This window comes from Amphiprion ocellaris, chromosome 6 (genome assembly GCF_022539595.1).
Source record: "Amphiprion ocellaris isolate individual 3 ecotype Okinawa chromosome 6, ASM2253959v1, whole genome shotgun sequence".
In the NCBI taxonomy this organism is placed as follows: domain Eukaryota; kingdom Metazoa; phylum Chordata; class Actinopteri; family Pomacentridae; genus Amphiprion; species Amphiprion ocellaris.
The window spans coordinates 24543766-24564393 of record NC_072771.1 but is presented as its reverse complement, the minus strand read 5'-3'; the positions used below and the strand labels follow the sequence as shown (position 1 = coordinate 24564393).

The 20628-nt window shown below is 44.7% G+C and overlaps 1 protein-coding gene across 1 annotated transcript in view; it reads right to left on the bottom strand.

Moving 5' to 3' along the window:
- Positions 1 to 7164: 7164 nt before the first annotated feature.
- The window catches only part of mvk (mevalonate kinase), an 87635-nt gene continuing 74171 nt past the window's right edge, over positions 7165 to 20628 (bottom strand). Inside the window, exon 10 of the mRNA XM_055011529.1 lies at positions 7165 to 7340. Coding sequence (XP_054867504.1) covers positions 7297 to 7340 — 44 coding nt within the window. The 3' untranslated portion in view covers positions 7165 to 7296. The remainder of the gene's footprint in view (positions 7341 to 20628) is intronic.

The window sequence follows — 20628 nt, the reverse complement described above, 5'->3', positions numbered from 1 at the left end:
TTCTGCCATTGAGAAATGTTTCCGGTTTGATGTTCATCTTTGGTTACAGAACCATCGCACTTTTCCTCATTTCATTTGGTAATACTGTTATCTTCATGCTACCAGGTAGGTCAATAACATTTCCACTGCCTCACATCAACAAAAAAGGTCAAAAACAGCTTTACAACTTTGCTTTATGATGGAGCTCACAGATAGAAGCCTGGGTTTGTAGATTTTCCTTTAGGGTTATGGTTGGGATTATTGAAAATTGATCGTTGGAAATTTGTTGAAAGCCTTTGATGACTAGCAGAAATGGGTTGCACCTTGTAGCCAGAGGTAAGCAAAAAAATAAAAAAATAGAACCCTCCCTAACCCCAATGCTAAACCTAAAAGCAGCAAGCTCATGAAATGATGATGCACCAATGCATGTAAAGATGGCCTCATGAGCCTGAAGAGCAAACCACAGAAACTGCAGTTAAATGTCCCCCAGGAGCAATGATTTCAACAGTGTGCTGTGGTCAGTTTGCACTCCCATGTTGTCTCTGCCAAACCCTCTACACTATTAGAGCAGATTAAAGAAATCAAAGCCAGGAATGGTATTAAGAGTTCACGACTGGCTCGAACCAAAACACCACACTCTGCTGCTGTAGGCTCTGTGTTTGTAATTCGCTCGCACACGATTTTATGTGCAGTTTTGCAATAATATTTGCACTCTATACAGAGGAGCAACAACACACTGATCAATAGTTACCTTCTGTGAATTACAATCATGGCTGAAAGGTTAAAAATATGTGAGCCCATTTACTAAAATGGAAATTCACTGATACAGTTATGGTACGTGTGATTTATGTAAGCAAGAAGAAAAAAAAAGCGAAAGGCCGTAACTCACTGAGCACACTGTAAATGTTGCTGAATGCCCTCTAAATAATCAAACCAGACTTTTTTGCATACTTAGGAAATATCACAACACTACAGCATATCTGTTTTGCACATATATAGGTTAGATATATTTAAAGTTTGATTTGAAGTTTTAAATGTGCTGCACCTTCTTGATGATTTGGACGGTATGAGTGGACAAAAATAGAAAAATTAAAGTCTGGAAAGCTTGTTGAAAAACATAATGAAGCCTTTTTTCCAACTAGCACACTTCGTTGGTCCAAATGTTTGACTGAAGCTGCATTTTTATTTTGAGTTTTTGTGATAAAGAGAGCTCTAAAATGCTAAATATCCTGCCAGGGAGCTTGAAACGCCTCCTGAATGTCTCTCACAGTCAGACTGTGGTGGCTTAGCCCTGTGAAGACGTGATCTACGTATCATTTCCTGTGGGACAGTGAGGGACTGCAGACGCTCTCTGTAGCTTCACTCACATCCTCCAACCCACCCCCACTCTGCTGGCAGGCGAAGACAGAGGGTGTCGATGCCTTGCACCTGGGATGCCCAAATGCCAGCTCGGAGGCTTTGGAACAAGGAACCTGTTTTTGAACCCAAGTCCTGCTGTGACCAAAACTACAGCAGAGTCCCCCTTCCTCAAGCTCACCTCTCAAGGCAATAAGATTGCTTCGCCCCCCGTGTTCACAGCAGAAGGCAGAGGGCAGAGGGAAGGCATGGCTCTGTGGGACGCCACCAGCCGGAAATGATTCTCTGTGTGCCAGCACTGAGATGCCAACACGACAGAAGACGCAGTGGTATGCATGAGGTACTAGACTGGTCCAACCAATATCACTTGGTTGTGTCTCTGAAATAAACTGCAGCTCTAATACTCTGGATTTTGCAATGTAGCAATGTGATGAAAGTGTGAATGACTGATTCCACGTGGCTATGCAAACCCAGCAATCCCCTCAAAATGAAACTGCATAAGCAGGCATCCAGGAAGAGGAGGTGTGGAGGCTGCGGACAGCTGTCAATCACCTTTCACCATGAAAAATACCTCATGACCTCTGCTTCCCTGCTGCAGACTGTGGAATAATGACAGTCTCTGTGGGCCCTCTGTGGAATTCCAAATGGGAGTTAGAAATGAGGTAGTTCAATCAGTGGGAAAAGGTCAAGTGCATGCAGATTCGCTCTCCCTCGCTGTCTCCATTCCTTTTCCCCCAGTTCCACTTTGTGCCCCCCACCTCCAGGGTACTGAGGCAATCAGGGTAAAAGTTGTTATTTCTGCTGCTGCCGCCACTGCTGCTGGTGACCACATTTGAATATTCAGCTGAAAAACGCTCTCCCTCTTTTTTTCCTAGATAGAAGTTGTTGAAGTTTTGTGCTGCAATGTGATATGGCCAGCTAATTCCACTGTTATGTCTCGCGCCGGCTCAGACAACAGTGGAGGAGAGGTGGCTGGAGGTCATTACCTGAGCATATTCCCACTCAATGGTGGCGCGGTTTAGCAAGAGAAGCAGCTAAAAGCAAAGCAAACTAATGGCTCTGGCAGCTCTGCCTGCAGAGGCACAGGGCTATTAGGAAAACTACAATCCCCAGGTGAACCTCTATGTCATGTCCTAAAGGCTGTGTGTGACAAGGCCAGGTTGTCTCTTGTCGATCAAGCTGGAAGAGGGCTGAACCCAGCCTGACATGGCACGCACCTGGGATATCAGGCCTCCTGGGAATTTTTCATCTACAGCTGGCTGATTGGCACCCTGGGCCTCCTGGGTGGTGTCACAGAGGGTTATGGCTGCAGGTGTGCTTGTGAATATGTGTGTGTACATGTCTGTGCCACAAGGCAGATTTGGGGACAAATTCTAGTCTGCACACTGGTTGATTGGAGACTGGATTTGACCATGGATAAAACCATTTTTTTGTGTGTTTGACTTGACTACAATGCCAGTTGTCACAATGTTAAATAGTTTCTGTTTTAATTACGGTGACAGGAGTCATTGCAGTGTAACCAAAAGTATGCTAAATTACTGCATGTGCGTCTATAAGTTCCTGTCAGGCCGGCTCGGGTTAGAGACACACGGCGACACCCATGTTTGGCCCAAAGTCTGATCCAATCACAGGACAAATATGGGAGTGGCAGTGAGATGTGTGGTTAACAAGTGCAGTACTAACAGTTAAGTGGGCCTGGATAAAATGTGCAAATGTGCACACCCAGTGTGACAGTTCTTAGAAAATGTCATGCCGGCACAAATGCAACTGCTAAGTAATGACTGAACAAATGAAAACCTGCTGAAATTTGAAAATATGTTATTTTGGAAAATAGCCAGGCAGAAATATCCCCATCAAGCAGTCAATTGACGGATTCTGGACCTGTTATTCTTTAGCTGACATGTGGCAGAGTAATTGCTGTCTGGTTCAGGGAGGAGACAGGGTGGTAGTGGGGGCTGCTGGGCTTGCTGTCCAGCCATCTCAGTGTTACTCATCACTGTACTGGTGCACCTCCCTCTCCCCTCCAGGAGCAGCGCTTTAACGCTCACCCCTGCTCCCCGGACCTTCCAACCCACAGCGGAGGACGACGATCAAGGAGAAGGATGGGTCGAGAGGAATGTCGCCACTGGCCGTGGGTGGCTGGGGTCAGTGGCATCCATTCACCCCTCTCCCGCTGCAGGGCCTTTCTCTCTCATCTGTCTGGATGGGTGCCCTCTCTCTGGGGCACAACACGATGAGAGGCCCTGGCTCTGCTGCCGTCTCTGCCTTTCATGTCTCCATCTAGGGCAGCGGTAGAGAGACGTGGAGGGGAGGACGAAGGAGGGGGCAAACTACAAATGTCACCCATAAGGGGGGATTTAATTAAAAATGACAGGGGCTGGCGCTGGAGAGTGCAGCCACATATGTGCGGAATTTGGGCGCAATGAAAGCAAGTGCCTATGATTTATAATTCAAGTAATGCTCTGCACTCCTTTTAATTCTACGGCCAAAGAAAAAAATATCAAAAGGCTGCCCCTGTGAGGCTAATCCAATATGATATTTTTAAGGGCAGGCGGTCAATAGCTTTTTGAAAAGCCAGCTTCTCTGTCTCCCTTTCTGTTTCTCTCTCCCTTCTCCACTTGTCTGTCTTTCCCCATCTTCCTCTGCTGCTCCCTCCTTTCTCTCCCCTGCACTATAGTGCCTCACCCCACCCTCCCATGCCCAGACACAGAGCGGGCTGTGATAATGGAAACATCCCGCTCTCCGCCTCCCGTTTCTCCTGCTAAGCTCTGTGCGCTTGGGGGAAATTGATTGTCTGGCGAGCCGATCTGAACGCTTCCAGCTGATGGTAGAGCCAGTTAAGTCCTTTTTTATTGAGGGTATGAGGGATTTTTAATGGGAGTCGCATCAATGAACTGTGCAGCCACTCGGCATCTGCATGCAGGGGCTTTTTCTAAAACCCTCCTTGCCCTCTCCTCCCAACTGCTTTGCCATCCCAGTCCTCCCACACGCACGCACGCACGCACGCACACACACACACACACAGCAGATGCAAATGGCACAGCTCACCTCCACCTCACGGCCAGGTAATCCCCCTCCTGTGCTCTCACTCCCTCTGTCTATTTGAGGGGTGTATTCTTGTATTTAGCCTCCTGTTGAGAGCCCAGGTCACCTTACCCACAAGCCCCTTCCATTTTGGCACAAAGTGGGCCACAACCAATCAGTCATGGGGACCTGCTCAGCATGGTGACCTGAGTGTGCCCACTTCTGCATCCAGACCCACTGTCTGCTTTTCTGCACCCCTCCTGGCCCTGGACGAACAATTGCCTTATTGAGGCCAAGTGCTGCACAGTGGTGGAAATCCAACACTTGCTCCCCCCTCCCATCCAAGGACAGAAAGGAGGCTATTATGTTCAAACATCCTCATTATGAACCTCAAGTCAGTCGCTGTGGTAGTCCTTCAATCAAAGGGTTTAACAGGTGGAGAAAGAGAGAGCGAAGCAGAGATGGAGAGAGGGAGAGTTAGACAGAGAGGGTCAGTAAGAGGGAGGGCAAAGGGAAGACTGGAGACTGTTCTTTTTCTCTATTGATTTAAGTCCTGACTCCCACTGGCTGCTCCTCAATAAAGGACCTTGAGAGGAAGTGGGCTAATCCGGCAAAATTGGAAGTAGGGAATCGATTAAGAAGACTGTTGAGGACTCCCTCCATTTCTCTCTATCTTTACCTTCACTAATTTTATTTTGCACAGTTTCTCTTTTCCCCCCTCCTTTCACTTCACCTCGCTCTGAAACCTCATTAGGGAGCGTGGTTGAACATCGCTCAGCTAAAGAGTTACCTCCTCCAAATGCACCCAGAGCTCTGCTTGTCTTTTTCTGGTTCCCTCTCTGTTTCACCCGCATCTTTACAGCCAAATATGAAACACCCCAGCAAAAACAGCTCCAGATCTGAGGACAGAGGCAGCGCACTGTCACCTTAAGGTGAGAAAAAAGGCACCAAAAAAAAAAAAATCATTGTTGGTGACTCTCTCCTCTGTGGGAGGCAACTGGAGTGTAATGTTGAGCTGAGAAGCAGCTAACTGGCCACTGAGAAGCTGAAAAACAATGCAGGCAGTGGCTCATTTCTTAACCCAGAGCTAATCCGGGTCTAAAGCCTTTCACTGGACCAGTTACAGGCCATGTACTAGGTTCCACTGATGAAGAAGCACAGACCCGGCTATTTCCACTAAGCCCCTGTAAGCTTAGGTAAAAACTGCTAGGTTAGTGCTCCCCTGCTCTCCATCCGCCAGCCCTTTAAATCAGCTTGAGGTAGCTTGTAGGCCTGCCATGTAAACAAAGGCCACTAAAGGCTCTTGGAGCATTCAATAAGGAGGAAAAACCTTTCTTTCCCTCGTCAAAAAAAAGGCTAATCCAAAGCTCTGACAAAGTTAGGCAGAAATTCACCTTCCAGACGCCTGACTGCCGCAGCTCTCTATAATCCCGAACTGGTTAGAGCTAGTTTTGCCAGCTCTGGAACAGTTTTCAACCCTCGCTCATCTCAGTCCTTTTACACCATTTTGTGAGTGGACAGAGGGTGGTGTTCGGGGAGCAAACAGAGCAGCTGTCACGCTTTACATGCGGTCGGCACGGCCAGGGCCAGACACTGTAAATGTTTACAGACCCTCAGGGTCACCCAGGGCCAGTGAGGCACGTTAAACACTCAGTATGTGACACCAGCTGCCAAACCATCCATATGTGTAGCCAACAGAGGCCCTTCCATATGATGGAGACATCACCTACCAATCCTTGGGCTGATGACTACAACAGGAAAGTACGGGACACACCACTTTGAATTTAATAGATGGAAAGATGGGAGAATAAACGTGCAATGCTGAGGATGGAGGTGAATAAATCCAGGAGGCATCGGCCCTGGTCGTATTTTGAGAAACACCAGCCTAACTGAAACAACAAGGAAAAATTATGTGCAAATTGTGCAAACACAAGAAGATACTGTTCTCAGCTTTCAAGATATATAATGCCAATTTTAGAAGACGCTTTTAGGTGATTCCTAATTAAAACAGCACCACCACCACCAAAGAAGCTAATCATCACAAATTAAGAGCAGCCTGCAAACTCCAGCAAGCAACTTATGAACAGTTTACTAATTGCAAGTTTGTGTTTTTCACTGTTTTCAGCAGGAAATGAAAAAAATGAAGCATTCATGAAAGTGCAAACCATGCAAATAAATAAACAGTACATATATGAGAGAAGAAATGTAGAAAAAAAGTTTTAAAATTACCATCACTCTAAGATGTTACTTCGCAATTTTTAACGATCAGTAGCAGTGATCTTAGTTTAAAAAAAAAGCATGCCTCTAAAAAACAAATACAGAGGTTAGTCAAGTTTGCTTGATATTTATTTAAGTATAGCTACTAATACATGTTAAAGCGGTCTCTGTACATAAATCAAAACACAAAGACAATGGTATAGGAAAAAGAAACAATGCTTTTTCCTGAGTTTTTTTTTTTTCTGTTTGTTTTTGTTGCCAGATTGATTTTGGAGTAGTGTGAGCACAGATACCAGAGCCGAACATTTTTGGCCTGCCTGTCTGCATCACAGTTTTATTGATCACTGAGACAACACTGTCTTGGCAAAGCGTTGGTTCAATTTAAAAAAAAAAAAAAAAAAAAAAGAATTCTGATTCTTCTCTTTTAATGTTTAATATATGTTAGTGTGGAGAAACTGGTAGCTTGAGGAAGGTAAAGTCGTAGCCCAATATGGCAAATTTCCATCATTCACCGTGACCAATAGATTAAAATACAAACGACAAACACAGGCCTCTCTCATTCCTTAGCTTCAGGCCAGTTGAACTCCTGACCTCCATCGCTCCCACACTTTGTTAACTTACATTTCCGTCCAAGGGCTTGCGGTGGCTCCAGGGTCTTGCTGGCACACACTGGGTGCTGGGGTGGAGGGTTTTGCCTCCTCTGCAGACAGGCCAGCATGGCTAGGTGGGCACAGTACTACAGCCGGGGGAGTTCTGCGGCCAACCTGGAGCAGAGACAGAGCAAGAAGGAGAGAAAAAGAGGAACATTGCAGTGAGTTAAGCAGGATGATTCGAGGTCAAAGCTCCATGGCTGCGTCTGGTAAGCCGGCAGGAGCTGGCTCTGGGCTAGATGGGCTAAGTTTCTCACCCAGGATTTAATTGGTAAAGTATGCCTACAGCTGCCTGCCCCTCAGCTCTGTGTGCTGAATGATAAACACACACCTGCACTGGGCCAGCATGGTAGACATGGGTTCAGAGCACAGTCCAGGCCAGTCACTCTGCAGCTTCAAACAGCACATCCACACAGCCATTCAAGCGCATCTCCTGTCTATGAAACCATCCTCAAAACAAACACACAGGCTCACACAGAAAGTAGCAATACTCAGGCACACCGAGGCACATTCTTTCCAGGGCAGTGTGTATGTGGTGATTGATGGCGTTATCTATGGACAGCAAAAAAAAAAAAAAGGTAATGCTGAGAAAACAGCAGTCTGTCTGCTACAACTTAACATGCAACAGCTCTGGGGGACTGTCAGGAAAGGCCTGGGGGACTGAGTGGTGTCTGGATGTATGTGTAGCTGTGTGCTGAACCGTATGGTTGTGTATATGTGTGTGTGTGAGCAAATGTGATGAGTTGGGAGGGAGAGACTGCCAGCCGTACATCAGGGCCAGTGACGGCACTAATCAATCTCCCTCTAGGCCATAAATCTCCAGCTCTACACTCCCCCTTTTCCCCCACAGCCACCTTCACTCAGGAACAGGGAGGCAGTTGCTGCTAGTTTCTTCTCAAAAAGCCCATCACAATCCCAGTGGAAACACAGGACAAAGTTTCATATATATATATATAAAAAGAAAACCTATAACTCCCTGAGTAAGAACCCTCAACAATCGAGTAGCATGGAGAGTATCATTCATCAGCAACATACCAGTGTCACATAGCACAATGATGACTGATTACAAAGTCTTCTACTTGGATTATGTGCCAGATGAGAACAGCAAAAGGAAACCATTTAGGGCCAGAGAGTGTTTTTATATGATAAGCATCGAGATTCACTCCTGTATTGTTTACTCAACGGATATTGTTAGTTTCCAGGAACCGCACGCTCCCGTTGTATTGAACCCTGCAGTAGCCCAGCCTCACCTTCAATGGAAAATGGGCATGTCTGTGAAAAGGATTGTAGTTCTGCACATATTTGAGTCTCTTGTCCAAAATGCATCAATATGAACCGTTATTGTTTCCATCTGGGCTGGTCTCCTCCCATATTAAAACAAAGAACAGAGGCAAATATTTCATCTATGCTGTCAGCGCCAGCGTCTCCTGCCATGATGCGTGGCAGATTATTGAAAAATGATTTCTCATGCGCCTGTCACAGGCTTGTCCCCTGTTATTTATTTTCTCAGTGAATCACTAAATGAACATTTAGCCACCTGCCATCAGTCCATTACTTAGTTTTATAGATTATCATTTTAATATGAAAGAAAGCAATTACAATGATTACGAGATAAATTAATGGCAGTCCATAAAGCGCTGGCTCCTGCTCTCACTCATTAAAGGAATAAAGCAAAATATAGACCGCCAGAGAAAATCATCAAAATGTGAAGCCGCTCATTGAAACATTCAATCAAACCAACCTTTACTGCAAAAAATCCCTGCAATACTTGACCAAGGTGTAAATCCATGATTTAAAAGTGAGATAAGTTAAATATTTCATTGATTCAATGTATTTTTCTGTCAGTGGTGAACATGAGAATGTAACTATTCATATCTATTCACGATGTTTCATGAATTGAATTTATTGCCTACATTTCTGAACATCATCTTACTTTAAAATTAAACATCTTCTGAAAAATCAAAACAATACTGCCTTTGATTTGAGAGGAAGAGCTAAATTATTTTAAAAAAATCTTCACATGAATTGATATTCAGCAACCACTATCTGTACAGACTAATAAAAATGTAGATAGTATCACTTTAAATATATTTTTGAATCAAAACTGTCTGGATTTTCATTAAAAGGTGCATTAAACTTCTCCTTAGAAAGATTCTACTTTTTAAAAAGGAGACAAGAGCATAGGATCCAAATGTACTACCAGCGCTCAGCTTTTCTTATGATTGATGGATTGGCAAATGTAGGAAGGAAGTATGATACACAAATACATGTCGCTGCCTATAATTACCGTTGAATGACTTTCCCACTTTGAATGGTTTAAGATCAGAACCAGGTGTTAGAGAAATGCATCCTCCCTGCAAAGAATTCCATCTTCCATCCATATAAAGTGTTTTTTAATAAAACAGTTCTCTCCAGACATTACATCCGACCTCAGACCCCGAGGCTTGTATAATGCACTTAACACTCTAAGTCACATGTGTATTTTTAAAACCTGTCAGAAGCAGCATAAAACAACACTTTTAGCACAAATCTGACAGTGTGAAAAGCGTGTTCACTGAGAATGCATCTCCCTAATAAATATAGGGAAATTAAATCTGTACGCTACACAGTTCACCCTCTCTCTCTCTCACACACACACACAAACGCCAACACACAAACACACACATTGCAGATGGAAGAGAGGGGCCACTCTATGTCTCGCCAGGTGCTTGAGCAAAAAAAAAGGTCGCTTGCAGTGCCATTTCCTCTCACACACAGGCAGGCCTGGCCCAAACACACTGGCACTTTGAGCTCATTACTGGCTATTCACATAATCCTTTCTCTGTGTTCTCTCTGTGAGGATACTAATTTCACAACGAGCCCATCCTCACAGTCCATTTGTTCAAAGATAGTGGCTGAGAGAGAGGAAGGGGCACATGGTGTAGATTGAGACTAAAAGCTAGTCTTAACGGGGGATACCGCCACAGTTTTCCCCTCTCTGAAATGAAAGACAATCGTGTAACTACCCTCCATTTTTCTCCATTTGCTGCTCACCAAATGTATTCGGAGGCATTATACTTCGCTGAAAGAGACCCGCTTTTTTTTCAATTCAATTTCAAGAACCAATTTTCTCCTATTATTGCCTTTAAGAGCGAGGCAGAAGGAGCAAGTCTTCGGCTTGTTTGTCATGTCCCCCCCTTTCCCCTCATCTCCTCCTATTAGGTTATTGTACTACTTAGTAGATGTCTATCAGTGGCAGGGAATTATCTCCGAACCAAAACCCTGTGACCCATCATGCAGCTGCCCTAAAACAGCCTGTGCAGCAGAGGTCAGTCCCTCTGAAGGTGCTGGAGAATGTGTGTGAGCACACACGCCCACTGGCCGGCACGCTGTTCAAAAAAAAAAAAAAACACCTACACTTCACTCACTCATCAAATCCACTCATAGGTCTCCTATTACACCAGTGCAGGGATATCTCAAAAGCCAGGATGTCTATCGGCTCTTTCCCGTTCTGCTAACGCTGCTGCAGGGTTTGCAATGGGGGCGGAAGATCAGTCCCATGAGATGAGGGAATAAGCCGGAATCAAGAGGCGGTGGGCTTGGCAGAGGGCTATTTCTTAGTTAAAAGGTTCTTAAACTGCAGAGGAGATCAGAGGAGATGGCTCCCCGCGCCCAAAGCTGTCTGCTCAGATAAGCATCCTGCCAAGTGCGGGGTGTAACAGGGTGGTCATGGGTGAATAAACGGAGTGTGTGTGTTTTGAGCTGCACATGTTTCAGGTGAAAGAATGAGTGAGGCGGCTGATACTCAGGGCTGGGTATTAAACCCCAGTACTTTATTGGTACTGGTGGAAACGTGTCAAAAATGTCCAGAACGAAAACATATCATTAAATCTTTGGTCAGATTCAAAGCTTTTTTTAATCTTTTTCTTGGACGAAATGAGTTTTGACTAAAATTTTGCCAGTTTTGCATATGGGCAACGTAGCTGTACAGCTGCTGGTGTTTGGACTGCATTTAACATTTCTGATTTTTGAGTGATGTTACCAAATTAAAATGAGGTTTTCTAGAAAATTGCGGGCATATAAGTGAATCTGCCTCTTACAATTTGCATGTAGCAGCAACATTCAGTGCCATTCCAGAGAGTATGTAATGCCCCATAATGAGTGAGGCATAAAGCTGAGGTGTGCAGGTGGAGGCTGGGGTGGTAGATGGGCATGTACTGTTGACATAAACCTGCATGATGCTTCCTGATGGATGCGTACATGGACAGCTGTGAACACCGTGGACTTGAAGTTATGCTCCAAAGATTTGTTCCATTTTGTCCGTTGCAAAATAGAGTGGCACCTATCTATTTCATGCATGCGTGCTAATGTCGAGCATGTGCACTGATGCGTCTTGTAGCATATTGGCACAGCTCTAATTTTGGGCTGCATGCAGATGCCCACAAAGGGGTCCATGTGGACTCTCCCAGACTTTAACAGATGATGAAATTAATGCCACGCAGACCGCAGCAGAGTCGTCGATGTGTAAAGTACAAGGCCTTGATTATACTCCCTTGCAGACATGGACAGCTGCGGACAACGCGGACACATAGTTGTTGTACTTTCTAGTCCAATAGGAGGACTGTTCCATGTGTGTGCAGCCGGTCGGCATCTATGTATTCCGCTCATGATATATGAATGTTGAGCAGAAGACGGTTGCTCTCGTTGAGTAATTGCCACACAAACACAAATATCAGACTGCCTGTGGACATTCGCAGACAGGTCCACCCGGTCTCTTGCAGATTTAGGAAGATGTCAAAATGTACATGTGCGGATCCTAGTGGAAATGGGGATTTTAACAGAAATTTTAACACTGGCCTTATACTTTCCACCTTCCTGAGAGTCCATGTGGACCCCTCCTTGCAGGTCCATGTGCAGCCCAAAATTTGTGTCCAGACATGCAGTCTTCGTCGTCATGGTGACAACCCTACAATAGTACGCATGAGTACAAAATGTAGGTTTGTTGTGCAAATGTTAAAACAGCAGCAAAAATGTCATAATTGTTGTAACCCAACATTTGGTGGAATCATCCAAAATTATCGTTCTTGTGTGCCAACAAGGCTGTTATAAACATGGCAATGTTTAAAAAAGAAACCGATACCAGCAAGTATTTTATCAATATCAGCCAGAAAAAATCCCCGGCTGTAGGTAATATATACGTTATTTTATTCTATTTTTTAACGAGAAACAATTATCAGGCTTCTGTACTGTAGCCAGTCTTAGATAAAGCGTCTCCAGTGAAACCCCCCCTCAGTGCAGGACCAGCAGTGGTTCAGAAGCCTGGCAGACAGCCTCCACAATGAGCAGAGGCGGGGCTTCAGCCTAATTGAATGGTGACCCTGCCGTCTCACTATGGGACGCCCCATGCAGTGCTTTTAACAAGCTGCTGTGTCTCCCCTCTTAATAAGCCCAAACAAGTTAATCCAATCGACACACTCAAACCCTTTCTTTTTCTTTAACAAGGCACTGCCTCTACCCTGTTAATCCCTGGCTCCCCCTTCTCCGTCACCATACCGTCACATGAATGGAGGGAGAGTGAAAGGCTCCATTAGGAAGGACTGGCAGTAAACCCCTTTCGGCTCGGCACTTTCCCCACACCAGCACTAAATAATTCGCACTCATACTGTATATTCAAAACACCCACACTCTAATGCTCACGTGTGCCTGATATAAAACTGGTCTATTTGGACGTGGCACACAATGGCGGGGTTATGTTCGCCGACCCTGATCCACATACAGACACCAGCAACAAAACCACACACAAACAAAAATTCTGAGGGGACGTTTGCCGACAGGCACGCACTCTGGGACATAAAAAAAGGCATTGTTAACAAACCCTCCCAGCTCCACAAACAAGAGCCACTGATTCCCTAACAATACAAGCCCCTGGATGCACTCACCCACCAGCTCTGCACAACCTCACACCAGCACAATAAATAACCTGCACAACAAAAGGCCATTGTGTGTAAAAGCCTACAGTTTGGGCATTATTGCCATGATATACAGTGTTGGAATAACATATTGGCGGCTGAGCCGTATATATATGATGCTGCATGTCACTGTTATTGGGGCTTATACAGCCTCGTATGCCGAGCGGTTGTATTTATAAGAGTTTTCTCTGCAGATGAAGGGCATCTTGGCAAAAACACTCAGCTGTTAGCTTTCCATATTCCAGTCAGCTTCAATAGCTTCACCCATGGGATGAAGGGTGAGGAATGTCTGGCAGTCCAATAGCAGCGAGTCGTCTGTCATCTCTAATCAAAACACGCATGCCTAGACTAATGTCAACCCTGTAATAGCAATGAGGACTAATTGACTTCACAGCCAACTGCTGCATCTTTGCGCTGGGCTTGGTTTCATTAATGCTAAATAACAGGCTCATAAAGCATTGAGCAATTATGAGGCAACCAGAGTCAAAATTTTGAAAATCCAAAAGACTGAGGGTCAGAAAATATGATATTTAGACTAATACAGAAAGAGTTGAGTTTAATTTTGTATCAAAACGAGGTTGGGATTGATGTGTTACTAATACTTTGATGAGGACTGAAGGAAAATTCTCCTTTTTTCTCTACCTGAGCTGCAAATTGAGCATGAAATTTGAAGGAGGCTGAGGTTAGCCTGTCAGGTAGTGCCATTCAAAACACACCAGTCTACAGGTGGTAACTGTTGCTGGGTTTAGCGTCACCCCTGCAGCCCAGCTCACCTGGTGATGCTCGCTCTTTGCACCTGCACCTACTCCCAAGATTCATAGCACCCGGTGCTTCCTCATATGGTTCTAAAATAAAAATAAAACAAGTCCCCACATATATAAACCGTTTTGAGCCCACGCTAGTGAGGAAGACAACAAATCCATTGTGCTCTTAAGTCCTAAGAGACAATCAACTGCCAATTCTCTTAAGTGTTACATGTGCAGCTTTCAGTAGGATTTACCAAAGTATTAGTTATGTAAGTCTGAACATACTGCTCTTTTTATACCTACACTATAGGTACAGGGGTTACAGTAGGCTAAGCCTGATCAGCTTGACCTCCAATCAGTTGATCCTATCTGACATTTACATTCAAGTGCTTTAAGCATCAGTGCAAGGATATTGCTGACAACTGGGTTTTACTAACAAACAGAAAGATCATCTTGGCTTTCAATAAACTCGAGAGCTAATTCAGAGGCCACAGTAACACTTGATGACTACTTTCACAAAGCAGATTGTCTGAAAAACACTCAAATGTTTGTGTTGTACTATAAAACTAAAAGCGCACTTGACAAATTAGATATGAAATAAAAAAATCTACAATCAGTTTAAATTGAAATAGACTATAAAGTCATTAAGTTCAAAACTCTGCAACACTGTACATTAAAAAACAGCGTGTCGAGAGTGTAAATGCATATTTTTGGATTAACAGCTTTAAAGAGAAGATAATTTAAGGAAAGATGTGACGTAACTACAACTATCATATTCAACAGAATAGGATTATGGCCTTTATATTTCAATTCTGTATTTAGAAAAAATGTCCTCTGCACTAGCAAACACTGTGAAACTTAACACATGCTTGCGATCCCACGCTGGGGAGAGTCCCCTCAGTAAAATCTGTTCATTTCCAACACAGTGCAGCCAAGGTGCTCTTACAAGATGACTGAGTCTCAACGCTCCTGCTCATGCCAGCAAGGGAGTTTGAGCAATGAGAGCGTGGCTTAAGATTGTCAGACAAACCACAGGGGAAACACATCCTCCTCTCCTCTTATTGCCTCAGCCTTTGTTGTATTGTTTTACAGGGTAGCAGCATCAGTTGTCAGCTAATACCACTTTCACACAGAAACCCTATGAATGTTTTGACTCGATGCGGATGTTGGCTGCCGAGTTCGTGCTGAACTGTTGATTAGAGACACCTCAGACAGCTGCAGCGGAGAAAGAAAGGGCTTGCAAAGGATTATTTCAGTTGATTGATTAATTAGATTAATTAATTACAACTCTCCATTAAAATTACACTTCATTCTAAAAAAAACACCCAAAACACACAACAATTATTTTTAATGATTTTCGGTGCAGATTCAGCCTCGCCAGCAAGGACTTCCAAACATAAATCACAAAGCTTCCACACAAACTTCAGCCAGATGTGAAAAATGAGCTGCGCTTTCTGGTTTTCATGCTGGGATTTATATTTTCCTCCGTAAACCTTATTACACACCATTTGTGAAGCATTGTTGATATTGCAAAATTTCTTATCCCAATGTGACACAATCCTTTATTGTCCCAGACAGGTCCATTCATGGCTTAACACAACAACAATAAAACAAGGGTTCCTTTTTTCCCTCTAACCATCCTATGGTGGCTCACTTGAATATTCAAACAGTGTTCATTGTCTTTTTTGTGTTTTGTTCATTGTTTGTTGTGCTGTCATTCCTCAGCTTGGCTCCTGAACTTCAAAGAAAGGCTTATGTCAATTTATGATGAAATGGAGTGAGCAGGCGAGAGAAAAGAGGGAGAGAGAGAGAGAGAACCTTCATGCAAAATGGCCCTGCCTCGAAATGTATGCTTATTAATGGGTGTTCAATAAATCAATGGAATATAATTAAATTCAAACAATGTGATTTCTTCTTTCACTTGCTGAAGCCTGACTCCAAACATCGCTCTCTGCAGGGCCTAAGGTGACCCCAATTCCCATGGTCCAAAGGACAACTCCGCTGCCTTTCACTGGAGGGTGTCACAGATCCAATAGTCGGTCATGCATAACATTAGTGTGTTGTGAAGCCCACAAGGCAATCAAATAGTGCACCGTTGAAATGTTGACACTGATCTCATTTGATATATCTCAAGTGTGACAAAGCCATTTTTGCTCTGCTGGATATTAAGGACTCTAAAAGAGACGATGACACAAGTGCTCACAGCTAAGCTAGCCGAGAAAGGAAACAGGCATTTTTCCTCCACATATTTTCTCCTTGCTGCAGTTTCCACTACAGAGACTCAGCAGCCTCTCCCTTTACTCCATAATGTGTGCTATCCAGCTGTTGTCATCCTTCCCCCTCTTGGAGATGGCCCTGACCATGCCAGCAAAGGGAATCCAATTGGACAGAGTGGGAGGTGAGCCTGCGGTTGGTAATCACCTGCTGGCTAAAGGCACAGATGGCGCAAACATCAGCAAGATGTTCGAGCAGCAGCGATCCAAGAAGTCTTTCTGACAGGCTGACAGACAAATACAGAGACCTGAGAAACCCACAGCAAGCAGAGGAATTACCGCATGCAGATTTGATGCAAGAGGCCCGGCAAACCTGGCAGCGAGTGAGCTACCTGAAACAGTTAATGCACTGATCCCCGTGTTGTCTTTAAAGGCAAAGCGTTTCATGTCAGGGCTTGAGGAACGGGGGGAAAGCAGGCAGGTTGTAATGATTTAAAATGGTAGATGCTTTCCATGACAAAAGAAACCCGATAAGGCCTCGTGTTATCGGCAAGTTTGACCAGCCACGGAGAGAATTGAGAAGCGAGGTCATCGCGGAGATAACGGCATATGCACAGACTGATTATCTTCCTTCTCAAGGATTTTTGATACATTTCATTGGTCCTGTGATTTATTTGCTAGACCAAAGACCTGCTTTCAGGTTTCAGAACTGCACATCTGAACACGGCTGTCGTAGCCTTCATCTGTTAAGATTTATTCTTGAGCTCCCGTGACTTCTCCTGACACAGCGCAGACAGCCAATCTAAGTTTTCACCAGGATTATATGCTGATATGTTTAACGTTTAGCCTTTCAGAAGGCTGTTTGCTTTTCTCTCTCAGCGCTGGGTGAAGGAAGCTGGACGAAGTCATTCGGTTTATTGATGTTGCTGGCAGAGATTTTTTATGGTAGTCAAGGCTCCCAACACATCAAACATATCAGAGTAAAAAGGCCCCGGAGACATCCTTCTTCTTGAAGACTCCCCAGCAGATGAGCCCCTTCTGCTCTGCGTGTTACTGCTTGGTGCCTTGGTTTGTCCTTCACAAGAGACAGGTAACACTGCCAAGACCCAGTAATTAGTGCAGATGGAGACTGTAATACTCTCTTCCCCTCCCTGCAGAAATGCCAAGGGAGGCAATCTATAAATTCCTGCATATTAATGCAATTTAAAACCACTCCAGACACCTTGCTGGAGGCAGGTGATAAAAAGGTGAAAGGCAGACTACCTGGCACACAGCTGCTGATATGTTGGTGACATCAGCCCTGTCTCAGCAACTTTCTGACCCAACACACACAAACACACACACACACCAAAATAACTTCATAATCGGTTTCCTCTCTTAGAAAATGCTCTCCAAATCCTGACCTTAGGCCTTACAACTGGGTCTCTATCAATAATTAAATGGTAATCTAAAAACCCATTTTAGCTGGGTCATCTTTCAGCGCCATTGTCCCCGCTTCTCTTCTTCCTCCGTCTATTTTTTCCTCTTTCTGTAAGATCTAGTTAGAGATTCCATTAGCATGAGAAAGCAGGCTGGTAATTGTCTTCACCCTACTGAGTGATCCCTGGATAGAGGATTAGGCAGAGAGAAAGCCCTATTTCAACTCGGAGCACAGATGCTGCCCGCAGCCACGCACTCCAGATTAGATTAGACTGCAGAGGGACGAAACCAACTGGTAGCTTCAAGCAACATTAAACATAAAGCGTGGACAGGAGGTTAAAACCAAAACTTTTGTTCACCTTTCAGCACCAGCTGTGACCCCTTTTTTCCTTTTTTTCCTCCGCTTTTTGGAAATTTTCTTTTTAATCTACTAATATGCTTTTCTGTTGAAAATAGGGATTGGGGGAAGGCAGCTTATAGTTTCTCTCGCTCTGATATACACAGAGTATTTAGAGCTGAATCTCCCTAAATCATCCCCCTGGGCCACCCTGTCCGTCACTAATCTGCCCGCCACCGCCCACTCATAAGGAGGTGTCACATTTCTGGCACTCCTCCACGGGATAAGCACTTCAAACACCAGAGCTTCTCCACTTGACCTTTCCACGGAGATGATCGATTAAGCCCACTGGATTTATTCCATAAACAGGCAACCATTACATCAAAAAGGCGAAGAATTTACCTCTGAGGCAAAACTTAAAATCCATATAAGCTTTATGAGGATTCCAATTTTTATTGGCTTCTTCAATCCATTTCTTGCAGTACATTAATAACCACAGAGGCTGCTTTTCAGAGGCTGCTATGGTATGTGAATCATTCCAGTTTTCTACCTGTAATTACTGGAGCAAATCACAATCACAAAAGAGCTAAATTCAGCCGCTATCTGTGTTCCATGAAACTGGTGATGCAGAAAAACTGTCCAGTTCAAAATGATTGAAAAGTCGGTCCTGAAAAGTTAAACGGCGCAAATACGGCTGCTTTGTTAAAAAACAGAACAGACACTGTGGAAAGTCTGACAGGGAGGTCTTTACTCTGCTTCTCACCTGTTCAGGAAGCTCTGTGGGGTAAACCAGGGAGAACCGAGGCCAGTAAAAGGTCTACTTCTCACTTGCAGCATGAGCCATTAAGTTACAACACTGCAGGCTTCCTGTTTTCATGCTTGAACACCTTCAACATGCTTTCAGCAAGGACAAGAAACAATCTCGAGTGAAACAACGGGGAGGAGAAATCCAACAAGACAAAGGGTATTTCAACGACAGAGTGCTTTAAACCACAACAAATCACATGTCACTTCGAATCCCATTTGTGAAAGTTAACACAGTAAATCTAAACCCAGTTTCACTTCAACAGAAAAAGGGGAGATCTCCCTCTGAGGAGCTCGACTAGACTCCTCCTGTTCGTGATCACAGTGGCCAGCGAGCTCTGCTTCAGCTCCGAGGGACTCCTGCTCTATGGTAATCATATCCTATTTGAATAATGAGGCAATACCGCCACTCCTGCTGCCCATTCTCCCTGCATCCTTGACTGGAGTCTTTGATAGACACTAATTCTAGCTCCATCTATAAAGCTCCTCTCATGCATTTTTAATAGAATCTATTACTTTAGGATTAAATTATAAAAGACTGTCCTCCTTAAATTTTTAATAGTTTGCATAATTGGTATCAGGGCCTGAATGCGAACCATAAAAACCCAGTTTGTACAGGACTGAGCTGCAGAGCAAGTCAGGCAAAACCACACAACACTGTTGCACATAAATGACACCAATGGCAATATGACTCTATCACATACAGGCACACATCTGCACAAGCTCACGCACGCACATACGAGCACGGCCATTATAGCTTTGGTTTCACTGTCACGGGGAATAAGGTGGTGTGAGCTCTGAATGAAGGGGACAATAAGGTCAGGGAGCATGAGAGTTGCTTTTGGCTGCTGAGTCTCTAAAGGAGCCTGAGGCAGGAGGAGTCACCTGATGGAAACAGGAGACATGAACCAGGTGTCCACAGACACCTGCTGCCACTGATGTCAACCTGCGAGCACAACACTTACCATGGCAAACAGCAAAAACTACTTAGCAGGTTTACAGCCTCCCTTTGTCCCCGCAGTCACTGATAACGGTGTTCAGTCAGCTTAAATGGAAATGTATTTTCCCCCCTCTCTGTTCCTGGTTCCAGGCAGATCAGCCATGAGTTAAATGTCATCTGTACTCTCTCGCTCTCACTCTCTGCATCTTCCAGCTCGGCTCTTTCCAATAACAGACAGAGCATACAGGAGAGCAAATGTGTCTGAGGCATCTCCTTTAAACTAGAGCCCCCTTAGAAATCTATGCACGTCACCATCCCCCCAAATTAGCACCGCAGGGACACCCTCCTCACCGCCCCCGCCTGCTGGCGGCAGCTCTTTGGCATATCTGTACCGGGGAAAATATTTCACACTGTATGAATTATTAAGTGCGAGGCCAGTGCTAAGCAGTGTGGAGATAGACCAGTTATTCACAGCTCTATTGGGACGGATGCGTCGGAAACCCGGGCCGCTCGCCTATCAGATCGTTTGTCACGAGCAATAGACAATTTACAATGAGAGAATTTTTCAATTTATTCATTCTGCTGTCACTGCAGTTTTCCACCTCCACTCATTTCACTCAACAACCCCTCCTCCTTTAACTCCGTCTCATCCGGTGAGGGGGCTCCATCCCCGAACCAGCCGCCTTTTTCTCGGTCTTATACTGTTGCTCACTTTTGCTGGGTCTTTTCTAAGCCCGAGGAGAAAGGTGGGGGTGAAACACGTGTACGGGGTACCCGAGGAGAGCGATTCTGCTACTTTAATCATCTTAACTGGGGTAAAGGTGTGTTGGGGACATCCTGTGACAGCTGAGGGGTTCAGGCCCTGGTGATGAAGCAGGCGGCTGTGGCTCTGTGATAAAGGAGACGTACAGAAAACCAGGGATGAAGGTGCTCAGTTGTGCCTCTTCAGAACTAAGCTCCTGGCAAGAGTCATATCCCCCATTAGATAAAAACAA